Raw genomic sequence first — 15,397 nt, 5'->3', positions numbered from 1 at the left:
GCACGGGAGGGCGCTGGGGGCTGGGCTCCCACTGACGTGTGTCCTATTAATATGAGTATTCTATTAATCCTATTAAGTCTTGGGTCGGGATGTCACACCCATAGTCAGCGCCAAAACTGTCGCTGCGGGAAATGGGCGACTACAAAACTACTCGATTGCTTGATTGTTGTGTGCTTGATCGGATATGGTCTAGCACGCAAAGACTTGAGGATTTAGACTGATTCGGGCCTGAAAATGCCCTACGTCCAGTATGGGGGGTGGTGTTCTTGCTCTGTTGCTCTCGAGCCCGGGTGCTCAAAGTTCAGAGGGGAGCTTACAAACTGGTCTATAGTGTCGAACCCGTGGGAGTCCAACCACCCTTTCCTACGTGGGGGGCCTTCCCTTTTATAGTCCAAGGTGGGGGCCCCGTTTACAGTTATCTAGCGTTATGTCTTTGCACCGTCGGGACGCAAATCGTCCTTGTCAGTCGTCGGGGCCCACTCAGTCGGTCGGGAGTGGGCGAGCTTGATCCTGACGATATTCTGGTGCAAGGAATTGTCCTGGCGATCTCCTTGAGCGGTGTGTCTCCCTAGCGCTGTCCCATCTTGGCTCAGTCGGGGCGGCGCGACCACTCGGTCGGTCACTCGGGGGTCCTCTTCGGTCTTGTCCGCTGGAGCCTGGGTTTCTTACCTGGGGGGTTATCTTACGTAGCTGGGTTTCTTACCTGGGGGGTTATCTTACGTAGCTCTGTCACCAGACGGCGCGCCTGGTGAGGGGTGTCTTACCGAGGCCTGGCCGGGGGCGTCCGGTCACGATCGCTGGCGTAATGGAGTGGTGCGCAGATGCGACCATCATTACGGCGAGGGGAGGCAGCGTCTGTGAACGCCCCCTCCCGTTGTGTCAAGGGCCCGCGCGAGCGGCGCTGTCCCCTTATCAAGGAGGCCTGCTGGCTTGGCCCTTGGCGCAAGATAAAGAGAACCGACGCCTTGGGTCTTGCACGGAGGCTGTCTTGGCCGGCACGCCTGTCAGGGGGCGCGGCGCCCTTGGAGCGCACGTCTCATGCCACCAGCCTGGCCTTAACCCGGGGCGCTAGGTCGGGGTGCCGCCACGTGTCTGGGAGGTCGGGCTCCCAGACCCGTTCGCTTAGCAGCGAAGGCAGTTCCCCGCACGGCTTATCGGGCCGTCTCGTCCTTGGCCCAATAAGTCTGCTGGGCCTTGCGTTACATAAGTTGGGCCCGTTAGGAACCCCTGGTTTATTCCCCCGTCAACATGCAAAGAACCAAATAAACAGCAATGAACAACCAAATAAATGTCATGAGATGATTGAGCATGATTTTTAGGGAAGTTTCTAAAAAAATATTTAATTTGAAGTTTATTTGAGCAAGGTACGCATGTTTGACACTTAAAACAGATTAAAAGGTGCGTGCATTTTCTTTTTTATTTTTGTGAAGGAAAACGGTAAGAAATGCAAGACACGTGTTGCTGTAAGGTCTCACCGTATTCTCTCTTTTATTTTTCTAAAGAAAAACAGCCGCTTTGCATATATAATAAGAGCTCTTGGTTAGAGTGTATTTCAGCTTTTATTTTTGTAAAGAAAAATGGCCACTTTACTTGATTAGCAGGCTGAGAGTCACCATGGTACTCATTGTTCACCATAGGGCTTGTCGGAGGTGAAGGCGAGGCAAACGAGCAAGGTGAGGCCGTGGTGTGGTGACACAGCGACGGCGTGTTTGCTGTTCGGCTTCGGCGTTGTTCTTCGGCTCGCGGCGTCGGCGTCGATCTCCGGCTCGGCTTCCTCGTGCTCGCGGTCCTCAACGTCGTCGTTGCTCCCGGCAGCGGCTTCAGCTCGGCGGCGTCGTCTTGACGTCGCGGCAGTGAGCAAGGCCGGCGCGACGGAGACTTGCGGTACGACGACGCTCGGCTGCGGCGGTGTCGACATGGCTGCGGTGTCTCGTCGGGCAGGTCGTAGGCTTCCAAGGTATAGCAGCTCCGGGTCAGTGTTGTTCACGTAGTCTGCAGCTTGTCGATGTCGTGTGTTGTTTATTCTTGCAGTAGGAAAAACAGAGGGAGATGGATGGAAGAGAGGAGAGCCGAGTGATGCCGCTGTGCCTGCTGATTGCTGATGCGTGAGTGCGCAGGAAGTGAGTGAGAGTGCATACGTGCATGCATGTCCTTGTTTGGTTTACCCCCCTATTCTAGAATTCCTAGAACGCAAGCTTCCAAAAAAAAAAATCTCGCATGTATGAAGTGCTAAATGAAGTCTATTTTGCAAAACTTTTTCTAAGGATGAGTATAACTTTTCGCGACGAATCTAATGACAGTAATTAATCGATGATTAGCTACAGTGATACTACAGTAACTATCCTCTAGTCACACGGTCAAAGGTCTCATTAGATTCTTCAGAGTTCCTAGCACAGGAGTTATAGAGTTGGTTTTATAAACTGGTTTTATTTGACACTGTGATTAATAGTCCAACTTCGTTCTAAAATCTCTAGAACACAACCAAACAAGACCCATGTGTGCTTGGCGTGGAGTGAGCGTGGGTGCATGCATGTAGGGTGTGCGTGCATCTGTGCATGCTGCTTGCTGCGGTGGAGAGCAGAGAGTCTGGTGGTGCTGCTCAGGTTTGCTTGCTCTGCTCCATTTGGAGAAGGGGGCCAAGGGAAAGAGCAGGGAAGGGATGCTCTGATATTTTCGTCCACCTACAGAGAGAGAGGATGAGGGAGGAGAGTTAATGATGTGCTTTGTGCTTGCTCCGATGTAGTAAAGAACAGAGAGAGTGAGTACGGGAATTAATGCTGCTGCTGTTTGCTTGCTCCGATATTTCTGTCCATCGAGAGAGAGCAGGAGGGAGACGTGGACGGTCGTGGGCAGCGCCGCGAGGACGGTGAGTAGGGAAGCGAGGGCTGGGAAAGATGCAGCCTTTCGACCAAACAGTTAACATAGACATACGCTTGCCGCGGGAAATATAATTGATTAGTTGCATTCATGATGAATAAATAAGATAATAAATTGATTCATAGAAACCAATTACTGCTGTATGTACAGAGAAACCAATTAGTACGTCTCGATCGGAAGAAGAAGAAGAAGACAAAAAAAAAAGTTAAACTCGGCCGGGCCGGGCTACACCTACAGAACCGTGTGTGTCGTCATATATATCTGGTCGTGCCACTGCGGCACTGCAGATGGGGCAGGTGGTGTGGTGTCGCAGCCAAGCGGCGATGCAGTGCTTGTGGAACGTGTGGGTGCACCGCGGCAGAAAGCTGCACGTCTCGCCGCCCTCGTACTCCGCCCGGCAGATCACGCACAGGTTCCGCACTAGCCCGGCGGCCACCACCTGCTCGTACGGGGCGTCACGTAGGCTACTCATCATCCGGCGCCGCTGCCGCCGGCGGAGGCGCTGCTCCCGCTTCCGCCTCGCGAGCGCGGCCTGGCGGCGGCGGCGGTCGGCCTCCTCGGCAACGAGCGCCAAGGCTATGAGCCCCAACGCCGCGGCGGCGAGACAAAGAGCTCCCCACCCGAGCCACTTGAACACGACGCCCGCGCCGCCCGTGGACGACAAGATGGATGAACCGATCGCGGCGAGCTTGACACTCGAGTTGGTCGCGGCGGCGGCGGCCATGGCGCTAGATGCTCGTCGTGCTCTGCTTTACGACGGAGGCGTTTTGTTAGGCTAATTATATATATGCTGGCTAGGGGGATCAATCGGGACTCTCAACTGTATCCTTGATCCCTTTAGGCCTCTCTTCGAACTCTATCGGCTGCTTGAATTAGAGCACGAAAAGGTAGCTTAACCAATTCCCATCAGAGGTGGAGCCAGAAATTTATTTTTTTCAATTATTAGGGAGAGTCAACCATACAAATTTATATAAAAATTTAATCAAAATTTAAATGTTCAATGTAAATTTGGGAACCATAGGAGTGCCAGGCCCCTACGCCCCCGTCTCCGCCCCTGATTCCCATTGATCTTCTTGTTCACACATCAAGCTACCTAATTAAGGCATGGTTACTAATGGACGAGACCTGCTGGGCTGCGTTTGTTCGCTTGGACGACGGCGAGCTGTGCACCGTCATGCCTATCTGCCGCCACGATTCCACACTAACTGCATTGCCGATTGGTTCAAGGCCTGCAATGACCAAACCGCTGCTCACAATAATATGTGGTGGATCTCTTTTAGGGAGAAATTGAGTTTACACCCTCTAGCTATCGTGAAAATTCGATTTCCAACTTTTAACTATAAATCATAAAACTACCAAAACCGGATAATTTCGAAACTTCGGATAGTTTCCAAAGTGATTTTGTATTTTTCTAAAAAAAATAAAAAAAAATTGATTACCCTAAAAAATAAATAATAATAGGAAAATATGAAACTGTAGTACCAAATTTCTAAATATGTTATCTATCCATTATTTCTCTGCTCGAATCTTATTTGTTTAAAAATAATAGGTATAGCCACAAGCAACTAAATACTATGAACATAAAAAATTGGATACAAATAACTGACATGTAGAGTGCCAATAGATAAGTTATACTCACTCCATACTTGAAAAAGAATGTCGTTTTGGACAGCGACACGGTCTCCAAAGCTTAACTTTGACTTTTTATTTTTATAAAAATATTTATCGCGAAATGATATATTTATATTTTTATGAAAGTATTTTTCAAGACAAATCTATTCATATGATTTTTGTATTTTGAAACTTAACAACTTAAAAGTTATTCATGATTTATGTTCCCAATATTTTACCCAAATCTTGTCCAAAACGATATTTTTTTCGAGTATGGAGGGAGTATATTTTTAGAAAACTTTGATACCCATTTTTTCCTATTTTTATATCTTGTATGTACTTTTTTGTTTGATTACACAGTAGTACAACTCAGACACTCACAAAGCATTACAATTACAACAACATTATTCATGGAGGCACGCTTTTATCTGTTCATATATATGATGCAATATAATATAAGTCTGAATGGAGCTGTCGTACTACTGTAACAGTAAGGTGTCAGCATTAATTTTTCTTCTTTGGTAAAAAGAAAAAAAAAAGAAAGCTCTGAGAAGAGAGCTACACCATGTCCTCTGCCGTGCTAACACGTTCTTCTGCTGGCGCGACTAGTTTTGCTCTAGAGATTGGGCAGGTGGGGTTGCCTTGACGCAGCCACTTGCGCATGCATTCTCTGTGGAACATGTGAGCGCATCCTGGCATGACGAAGCACCTCTCGCCGCGCTCGTACTCCTCAATGCAGATCACGCAGCACGACGGCGGCGACCCCTCGCCGGCGGCAGCAGCATCACTATCGGGCAGCGGGTGGTAGGGGACGTCGGGCACGCTGTCCAGCAGGCGCTCGCCGGCGAGCTTGCTACGCCACCGTTTGAGGGCGGCCAGCACCTCGGAGATTAGTAAGAATGCCATGGCAAGCAGAGAAGTGTAGGTGAGCCCGAGCGGCGAGGCCGGAATACCACACGGCCATCGCCAGCCACTCCCCTACTTGTTCCATGGCGGCCGGCGGATCGATCGAGAGACGACCCTCTGATTGATTTCTTTTATTTGCAATGCAAACGAGGCCGGATATATATAAGATGTTGCTGGTCATCGTAGCATAATCCGATCGAGTATGTGTTTTGGAGTAGGGAACGATCCAAGTCACTACTAGTGCTATGTCCGATCCGATTTCAATATCAAAGAAGATAAATAATTGGAATCCTCATCTATACTATAAAAGTTCAAACAATTGAAATTCTTTCTCACCAAAATTAGGTCCACCGTACCCGTTACGTAGGTCCTAGTTGTCAGCCCAACGATTTGACGAAAGAGGGTGTAGACCCACGAAATTAATAGGAGGAAAATGTTTCCACCAAAATCCTAATACTTTTTACACCAAACACTTTTACCTACCCACCTTTGTACCCACTTGTTACTTTCCATTGTATAGAGATGAGACAACCATAATTTTGGGTAAGACATCCAAAAATGTCTTTTTTTATTTTTTTATTGTTGTGAGCTGATTAACTCTCTTTTATTTATCTTCCTTTTGTGTTGTGCGCTGGTTAATTGAGTGCCAAACCTTTTATATGTGTTGTGCGCTGGTTGATCGAGAGCTTTTGTGCTTCGTCAGGTGCGCCGCTCCCACGCTCGACCGAGATTGGCTCGCGGGCAGCCGTCACACTATCGCCGGGCCGCTTTCGCGAGCGCCCACTGCAACATGCTGTCATTGCGATGGCCGACTGCCCCAGGCAAGTGCCGACCTTCATCTTTGATCTTGGATTCATTAAATCAGCGATGAGGATGCCACCCCCTCACCCCGTTGCACCTTGGCCATGGTGCATGTTTTCTCCATGGCGTCCATGTATTTGTCTAGCGATGTTTGTTTTTTTTTTTGTTAACTGCCGTCGAGATCACTGACCTCTATTTTTGTTCTTTATTTCATTAAATTAGGGCATTTTTATTAAATCAGGGTACTGTCAGGATCCGCCTGTGTTTACCATCAGATCCTAACCCCCAAGTTGCATGTTGTTTCAAGGTATTTATTTTCTCCATGGTGTAGGACATCAAGCAACATCGATTGTCTAGGGACTTTATTTAACAATGTTTATTTTTTTAATTTGCTTGCATGCGTCAGGCGATGAATTCTTAGAGCACATATCGGCAAGCTTTTTAGCACCAATCCCCAGGGTATAATTTCTTTTGGTGAAATTAGATGTGTAATTATATGTGCCCAAGCTGTTATCCATCATTCGTGGAGAAGATCACTGCAGATGTGATGCTTGGTGAATCGGAATGCCGTGACCAGCCGGGGTCCAGAAGCAGCAATTGAGTTTGTTCTCGCTTTGGTGGAGCGTCTATATGGCAAAGAGAAAATGGAGGAGGTTGATGGGCCTTTGGTAAGCTGTAAGTCATAAAACTCCTCTGTTTTTCTTTGTTGTGTTATTCCATCACGCAACAAATGATATTTTTTAGTAGTAGTTCGATGCAATTCAATTATTTTTGAACCATTTGACTTTAAGCACGTGACTGTGGCACGTACATGTCCACTATTCAAGTAGTAATAAGAAGCACTAAAACTGGTACTACATCATTGTGGGCTGGATTGGGCCAATTTTGAGTTCTTATTGGGCCACCATATGCATGGTCACTTGCATCATAAGTTCATAACGAACGGGCCTGCCTGTTCCATTTTTACGAGAAGAAGAAGATCAAGATGGTTAATTCGTTGGAAAGCTGAGTGAGTCACGATGCATGTACAGCATCGCAGTACTCTTGCTTGCTGCACATTGTTGATACATTCTCATTGGCTTTATTTCTTGATGTGTTGAGTTTTACTTCACCTGCTTAATCAGTTACCTTGTGCTAAACAAATACTTACTACAGTACGGAGTGTGGTAGTTGAACTTATGTGATTCTTCTATCAGTAGTTGAACTAATAAAACCCTATTTGGCAGGGCTTCTATTTGGCTCCGGCTCTAGCTTCTTCGGAGGAGCCCTAATAAATGTTTTGTATGATGAGCTGTTTTTAGTAACACAAGTAGAGGAACCGGAGCCATTCTCAGAGCCCCTCAGGTGGAGCCCTACCAAACGGGGCATAGAGAACGCAAGATTAGACGATTCTCAGTAAAGCAGGGGCGGACCTAGTATTGATGCCCCCGTATTCCTAGGAATACCCTGCTGGCGGAAAAACAAGTGAAATATATTTATATATGTATAGATAATTTGGTATGTATACTCAGTATGCTTGAACCAAAATACTTCATTTAGGTTATTGCAGCTGGTCACATTTTCTTAGGAATACCCTACTTAGAAATCTTAGGTCCGCCACTGCAGTAAAGGAAGTAGATGGAGCAGGACCGAGGTGCGTGACATGCATGTCGTCGTCTTCAAAGACCCTTTTCTGATAGCTAGCCGCGTGGGTCATTCTTGAAGATGATGATTTGTGGACAAAATCACCCTCACTCGTTTATCACAACATACACAAGCGAGGATACATGTGTATATGCACACATGACACATGCATGTCAATGTTTTTCATTTGTGTGTTGAAATAATAAAATGAGAGCTCAAGTCAAGTGCATTGCAACATGAACAAGACTTTGAAGGTCGAGTAAACTATTCGAAGGATCACCGATTCAGTCCTCTCTTTTTATGTTGTAGAGTCCAAGTCCGTAACTGGTCTCTTCTTTGGGAATGGTAACCTTACCCCGTGGTCAAACTCTTGTCTTGTGGGTGGTCAATCTCAAACTCTTTATTAATATAGATGGATATTCTAAGAAGGCTAATAATTAATCATTCTAAAAAAATCCTTGCCTAAATCTGCGCCATCGGTGTCCGTCTAGTGAAGATAGCTAATGGATTCCTCCCCAAGCTTCTTTCTTATTAGTTGCCTCAGCACCCGAGTAATAGACAGTGGGACTAGTTCTTAGTAGGCAAGCACCTCCTTGAGTGTCCAGTGTCAAAAGAATGCCAGGACCAGCCGATCCATCCAAGGTGAATGACGATGAGGATTGGATTGCATATATCCGATAATCCGAGTCATCAATGATGAACCACGGCGCCATCTTCCAAACCAAATGGAACCATATATAATTCAACTGACTCAGCACCGACCGCCCGGAATATATATATATATATATATATATATATATATATATATATATATATATATATATATATATATATATATATATATATATATATATATATATGCGGGTAGGGTACTCTCCCTCTGCTCGATAGGAATTGGCAGACGTGGCAGTGACCCACCGACGAGGACCTCAACATTATATTTTTTTCATATATATTATTATATAATATAAACGACAACTTGTCTCCATCCACAAAATAATAAACAAAAAAACATGTACTCGGTGCTCCTGCAGGTGGTGGCATCATTATTGGAAGCAGCGAGGTCGTTGTTGCCTGGAACCAATCCACAGATTACTCTTGGCTCCATCTGCCTCCCTACTGCTACTGCTACTGCTACTGGAGGGAAAAAAAAACATCAGTATGCATCCATCAGAGTTTAACGCGCATCGTCCCAACTATCAGTATGGCATGCACTATCAGGACTTCGGGTTGTTGTTTTTTTCTCTCTCTTGATCCAAGTGGAGGAGCGACGAGTTTCTTTAATTTTTCTTCACTGAAAGAATTGTCAAGTTTCTTTCTTTCGGCAATTACATCACTGTCGTTAGTTCATTCTACCATAAAGTCGTCCTCTTAAACTTTTCTGCTGATTAATTCCAAATTTTAAGAAATCTTCAAAAACTTTGAACCATTCCAGTTTTGGATGAATGAATCTGGATGGTCTTTGAGGGTCTCAATACTTACTTGAACATACTCACAAATAGAGATGAATGAAGCCATAAATTTGGGCTAGATCTGGCTTTTTATGTGACGGAAGTATACCACGTGCATCCTGCAAATGAATTTAGCCATCTTTCTAGACAAGATTCGCTGCGCTACTAAAGTGAAGTTGAGGAATCAAATTGAATCATAACGACAAAGAAAAAGACTTACCAGACTCAATTGTACACATTGTAGTAGATGATGTAACACACTACAAGGAAACAGAAATTAGTTGGGACCACTGGAACCTGCAAGCAAAATTGTTGAAGCCACTTCAAGGAGAAAACGGTGCTGTGCATTTGTTTTTTTTTAAAAAAAAAACACATCATCCGGGCGTTGGATTCTACCGGGGTTTTGCAAGTGCTCTCTGCTGGCGCCTCTACTTTGTCGATGCTCTCCTTGTTGATGGAGACTCCAAACCAATTGCCGGGTGGTGAAGTTCGCTCTAGGCCAGCCCTCCCTCCTTTGGGGCTTCCTCCCCTCAAAGGGCGTTGGATGGCGGTGGGCGGCACCCGGATGTTCCTTACTTGGTGTTGTTGTCAGCTAGAAGGGAGGTCGTCATTTCCAGAGACATTTTGGTCAAGTTGTCTCCCCCAGCCTTAGCCCCCATTCTGTTGGGCGAGCCCTCCCAAATCGTAGGAGGGTGGCTCACAGGGCGGTGTAGCTGCGAGGGGTGGGTGGATACAATTTGGCTTTTGTGAATCTGGCAAGCAAGTTGTTCGGTTGCGGCTCTCATTGACGATCGGTAGAATGCACTCTCTATGTTATCCTCTGTTTCTCACTCTTTTCTCTCCCTGTGTGAGAGAGCTCATGTAATCTTATCCTGGAATGCCAGGATTATGTTTTGTATTGGGCTATGTTACTTTCGATCAATGAAATGAAGTACGTGGGGATCTCCCCCCCCCCCCCTAAATTGTTCGAAAAAAATAATTAGTAAATTTTTTGTATGGTCAGTGTATAAAAGTTCATCAATACATATGTAATAGAAAGTACTTTGACATGGTCAATATAATGTTTGTTTCATATCAATTGACAACAGAATCTGATTGGATATCAAAATATACTTTCAAGCCTGTTTCATTTCAAAATATACCTATGATTGGAGGGAAAGTAGATATTAGTTCCAACTTAACTATCTCCAGTTCACGAACAAAGGATTTTTTTACAGAACATCTCATAGATTCCGTTGCAAATTGTTAGATTCCCAAAGTTTGAGCAATATAATAGTGAGCATTTTGAGGAAATTTTCCTGCTCTCTTATTTTGTTTTCCCTAGGATATGTACTTGTATAAATGAATGGTTGAAAGGAAAGGTCATGTTGTAAGTTACTTGTAACCAAGGAACAAGTTGTTTGGCTCTCTGGCGTCATATATATATATATATATATATATATATATATATATATATATATATATATATATATATATATATATATATATATATATATACACACCATTCGTAAGATGGTAACAAGTATTATTTTTTTCTTTCTCTTTTTCTCATTTGTTTTCACGTTTATCTGATATGATAGAGTGGTTGGTGGTTCTGATGGAGTGGAGTAGTGGTGACAATTGCTGCTGAATGTGGCGACACGACGCTGCTAGTATATCGTGCACATGCATCTATCTCCTGTCTCTATTATTGAGTTACCACTACCGGAATCCGGCACTTTGCCGAGTGCCAGATACACTTGCAAAGGCCGGGTTACACTCGGCAAACCTTGTGATGGTGAAGTGGGCTTTGTCGAGTGTTTTTTTTCGGACACTAGGTAAAATTTGTGCCGAGAGCCAAACGAGACTCAGCAAAATAGCCACGTGGGGCGACGGTAACGGAGAGTTTGCCGAGTGCCAGCTGTAGGCACTCGGCGAAGTTTGGACTTTACCGAGTGCAATGATTTCAGCACTCGGCAAAGGCTAACGGCCGTCAGACAGGCTGACGATCGTCACACGGCTGGCGCGCGTGCTGGGCACGTGCACGGCCTTTGCCATGTGCGGGCCTAGTGGCACTCGGCAAAGATTTAATATGCTGAGTGCCCTAGCTTTGCCGACGGTCGGCACTCGGCAAAGTTTGGACATGCCACACGGCATGTCCAAACTTTGCCGAGTGCCGACCGTCGGCAAAGTTAGGGCACTCAACATATATGCAGTTTCCGGTAGTGTACACAACGTCATGGAATTATTATTGAAAGCAGACACACCTTAAAATACATGGTGATTATTAGAACACTACAACAGAAAAATAGATTTGCTATAGTTGTACTCTAGTTAGTACTCACGTATGTTTACTTGGCCGGAGTTTTTATTACGCTTAATTAGAAACAAACATGGATACTGAATCATGATCACTACGCAAGATCCAGCAGCACACCGCACACGTAGGTCAAGTTAAGGTGGAGGTGTTTAGTTTGTACATGGAATGGAACATTCTCAAGCATGGGAGTGGCCTGGTCCAAGTCCAAGCAGGTACGTGGACACAGGCAGGCTGCCCTGACTCAGCAAAGGATGAGATCGGATCCACCATTGTTTTGTGTGCTACTAATTCTAATAACTGAAGTCACATCTTTCTTTGGAAAAAAAACAGTTTTTTAACTACAGCCTTGAATGTAATCATGTACTCCTAGATGAACGAAAAAAAATGAAATTGGAGACGGCGACCGGTGAGCTGTAATCAGATGGCGACATTACGGGCTTAGCTGTTGCCTCCTGATTTGTCGCGGACGCAAGAATATCCATCCGAACCTGGAGGTGTGATGCGGTGAGCAGGAAACGCAGCGGAGGCGGCATCAACGGGGGTCATTATCGTCATGTCGTATGGTTAGGCCGACTAATCTGAGCCCTTCTTCTCTCCTGCTCGCCTCCAGCTGCTCCCCCTGTATAAGAAGAGCCTCCTCTCCTCCCCCTTGTCGCCGCATCCCCTCCTCCCCTCTCCCTGCCCAGCGGAACTCAGGCAACAATAACATACTCAATCAAAGGCAGCGTTTAGCCCTGTTTCCGCACAAGTTTTGATTTTTGTCGCTTCCTCAACCCCCTCTTCCTCTTCGTGGAATCGCAAGGTATGCAATCCATCTCTCTGTCTCAATCTCTACCTAGCCTGCAGTCTCTGTTCATGCGAGTAGCCATTGCGTTTACGGATTCTCTTCTTGTTTACCTGCTTCGGTTCTTCGATTTTGCTCACCTGTGTAGACGCATGCCATCCGTTGTACCAGGAACCTTGCGCTCCCCTGTTAAACTCTGTAGATTCGCAAAAATTTAAGCGGCGTTCCTTGTCTCGAGTTGCCTTCTATTTCTTCTCAACGCCGAATTGTGCTTCCTGTCGTTTGGAAAAGGCGCTATTTTTCTTGGGTTATCCTCTTTCCTTTGGCCAGACAAAGCTTAGGTTTTGCTTTTCTTTTTTCACATCCGCAGTTGCTTCAGCTTCCTCTGAACATACTTCTTGTCAGATGTGGAATCATTGAGACAGAAAGTTAATTAGCAGCTTATGATGGTTGCCATGGATGTCACCACGCTGCCATGTGCCTGTCCTTTATCCTTATTTACCTGTTAATTGGTTTACTTCAAAAAAAAATATTTACCTGTTAATTGCTGTGCAATATGGCTAGTGGTTAATTATTCCATCTGTAGAAAACCAATATTATTTTCGAGGGGTCAAAAATCCAGCAAGTGCTTGCAGCAAAGTGTGCCTCTCGTTTTCTTATTTCAAGTTTCCAAGTGAATCCTAACTGGGAACCTTGTGTACTGAATTAACAATATGCATAATACTTGGTTAGTTACTTCAGTAAGCCTCTTCAATTCTCTGTAAAGCCTTTATTTGGTTGATAATTATTAGAGCACTTAACATATGTTATTAGCTTTCGTCAATATCCTGGAGTCCAAATTGCTGAATCCCATTTTTTTTTTCTTTTGAGCAGATACCAAAATCCACAAGTCAAAACCTCAGGGAATGCTGAAAGATGTGCTTTCATAGAAGAGATTTCTGCTGCGACATCAAGGAGCTCGCTGCTCCGCAAGCGCTGCTAGCCTGCTCAACTCTTGATGTGAACGACCACCTTAGCTGCATCAATTCTACACCATTCAGACTCCGACACGACCAGGGCATAAGAGTTCTGTTCACCGTCATGGACCATGACATGGGGGAGGAGGGCTAAATCATTGCAGTCCATCTGTTTGGCGGTCAGAAGATAGCCCTGTGGTTTATACTTTTGAAGACATGGATGGTACAGGAATGATACTGATGGAGCGGTATGAGTTGGGGAGATTGCTGGGGAAAGGTACATTTGGCAAGGTGCACTATGCAAGAAACCTTGAGTCCAACAGGAGTGTTGCTATTAAGATGATAGAAAAGGACAAAGTTCTCAAGGTTGGGCTTTCAGAGCAGATAAGGCGTGAGATCGCAACAATGAGGTTAGCGGCACATAAGAACATTGTTGAGCTCCATGAGGTCATGGCAACACGAAGCAAGATCTACTTTGTCATGGAGTATATGAAAGGTGGCGAGCTCTTTGACAAGATTGAGGAGAGTGGCAAGCTCACGGAGTCTGCTGCACACAAGTACTTCCAGCAGCTCATTAGTGCGGTGGATTACTGCCACAGCCGAGGTGTCTACCACCGGGACCTGAAGCCTGAGAACCTGCTGCTGGATGAGGATGAGAACCTGAAGGTTTCTGATTTTGGACTGAGTGCACTTTCGGAGTCAAAAAGGCAAGATGGATTGCTCCATACCACCTGTGGAACACCAGCTTATGTAGCTCCAGAGGTGATCAGCAAGATAGGCTATGATGGTGCAAAATCAGACATCTGGTCTTGTGGTGTTGTTCTATTTGTCCTTGTTGCTGGTTATCTCCCTTTCCAAGGCCCAAACTTGATGGAGATGTATCGGAAGATACAGCATGGTGATTTCAGGTGCCCCAGTTGGTTTTCACACAAACTCAAGAAGCTGTTGTACAAGATCTTGGACCCTAACCCAAGCACAAGAATTTCAATCCAGAAAATAAAAGAGTCTACCTGGTTCCGAAAAGGCCCTGAGCGGACCCGCACAGTTAAGGAGAAAATTCCCTGCGAGAATGCCACCACAAATGCTGCTCCAACACTTTCTGTGAGGCGCGGAAAGAATGCTTATGAAGATGTGAAGCCGCTGCCTGTGACAAACTTAAATGCCTTCGAAATTATCTCTTTCTCCTCAGGGTTTGATCTATCTGGCTTATTTATTGAAAAGGGACACAGAAAGGACGCACGATTTACTTCAGATAAGCCAGCCTCAGCAATCATCTCGAAGATTGAAGATGTTGCAAAGATGCTGAATCTCAGGGTAAGGAAGAAGGATAATGGTGTTGTCAAGATTCAAGGGAGGAAGGAGGGAAGGAATGGTGTCCTTCAGTTTGACACAGAGATCTTTGAGATCACACCGTTCCATCATCTCGTTGAGATGAAACAAACAAGCGGTGATTCACTTGAGTATCAGAAATTATTTGAACAGGACATCCGGCCAGCGCTGAAGGATATAGTCTGGGCGTGGCATGGAGATGATCAGCAGCAAATGCAGGAGTAGCTTTGGATGCCTCATTTTTTGTTCTGAAATTTTGTTTTCTTCAGGTCAGAGTCATGTGTGTTCTTTTTTAGAAGCTACATTCTTTTTTTTTATCGTAAGAGAACCTAGTGAGGGGTGGTGACGTGAACCATTTGGTTGTATTCCATAGAACAATAATTGTGGAAAAGCTGAGTTCTTGAGTTTCATTCTGAAAATTGTTTCTCTTCTGTAATGGTGGTCCCTATTGATAGTGAAATACGATGCCTTTGATCCGTGAAAAAATTTTGAGCTTTCGTGTACTTGCTCTAATACCTTCTTCTGGTGAAATATTGTGCCAACATTTGCAAAAGATACGCACCCAACACCTGCATATGTGGATTAAAAAAAAACACCTGCATATGGAATCACTTGATTGTGTCCATTCCAGCACTCAATAAAAACAAAAAATGATCTGACAGAGCAGTGCTCCTGCTATCTTTTCAAAAAAAAGTCTAAAACGATCTTTCTAGCTTATTAATTTTTCAGGGTGGTGCAGTGGGGGTAGTAGCATCAGCAA

General features: G+C 45.2%; 3 protein-coding genes across 3 annotated transcripts; 1 reads left to right on the top strand and 2 right to left on the bottom strand.

Annotated features, from left to right (window-relative positions):
- Nucleotides 1-3,082: 3,082 nt before the first annotated feature.
- LOC120666565 (RING-H2 finger protein ATL39-like) lies at nt 3,083-3,601 on the bottom strand. Its single transcript, XM_039946432.1, has one exon. It carries the CDS (start codon nt 3,599-3,601, stop codon nt 3,083-3,085), a length of 519 nt encoding a protein of 172 aa, XP_039802366.1.
- A 1,445-nt stretch (nt 3,602-5,046) lies between these two features.
- On the bottom strand, nt 5,047-5,394 carry LOC120666563 (putative RING-H2 finger protein ATL71). Its single transcript, XM_039946430.1, has one exon. It carries the CDS (start codon nt 5,392-5,394, stop codon nt 5,047-5,049), a length of 348 nt encoding a protein of 115 aa, XP_039802364.1.
- A 6,754-nt stretch (nt 5,395-12,148) lies between these two features.
- Nucleotides 12,149-15,123, top strand: LOC120663386 (CBL-interacting protein kinase 15-like). Its single transcript, XM_039942190.1, has 2 exons — nt 12,149-12,370; nt 13,226-15,123. Exon 2 carries the CDS (start codon nt 13,525-13,527, stop codon nt 14,860-14,862), a length of 1,338 nt encoding a protein of 445 aa, XP_039798124.1. The 5' UTR covers nt 12,149-12,370; nt 13,226-13,524; the 3' UTR covers nt 14,863-15,123.
- Nucleotides 15,124-15,397: the final 274 nt, after the last annotated feature.

The sequence above is a fragment of the Panicum virgatum genome, chromosome 3N, assembly GCF_016808335.1.
Source record: "Panicum virgatum strain AP13 chromosome 3N, P.virgatum_v5, whole genome shotgun sequence".
Lineage (NCBI taxonomy): Eukaryota > Viridiplantae > Streptophyta > Magnoliopsida > Poales > Poaceae > Panicum > Panicum virgatum.
The sequence above is the reverse complement of the archived record's forward strand: the minus strand, read 5'-3'. Positions and strand labels throughout refer to the sequence as shown.

Coding starts and splice junctions, on each gene's coding strand:
- LOC120663386 (XM_039942190.1), top strand. CDS start 13,525: ATGGATGGTACAGGAATGATACTGATGGAGCGGTATGAGTTGGGGAGA.
- LOC120666565 (XM_039946432.1), bottom strand. CDS start 3,601: ATGGCCGCCGCCGCCGCGACCAACTCGAGTGTCAAGCTCGCCGCGATC.
- LOC120666563 (XM_039946430.1), bottom strand. CDS start 5,394: ATGGCATTCTTACTAATCTCCGAGGTGCTGGCCGCCCTCAAACGGTGG.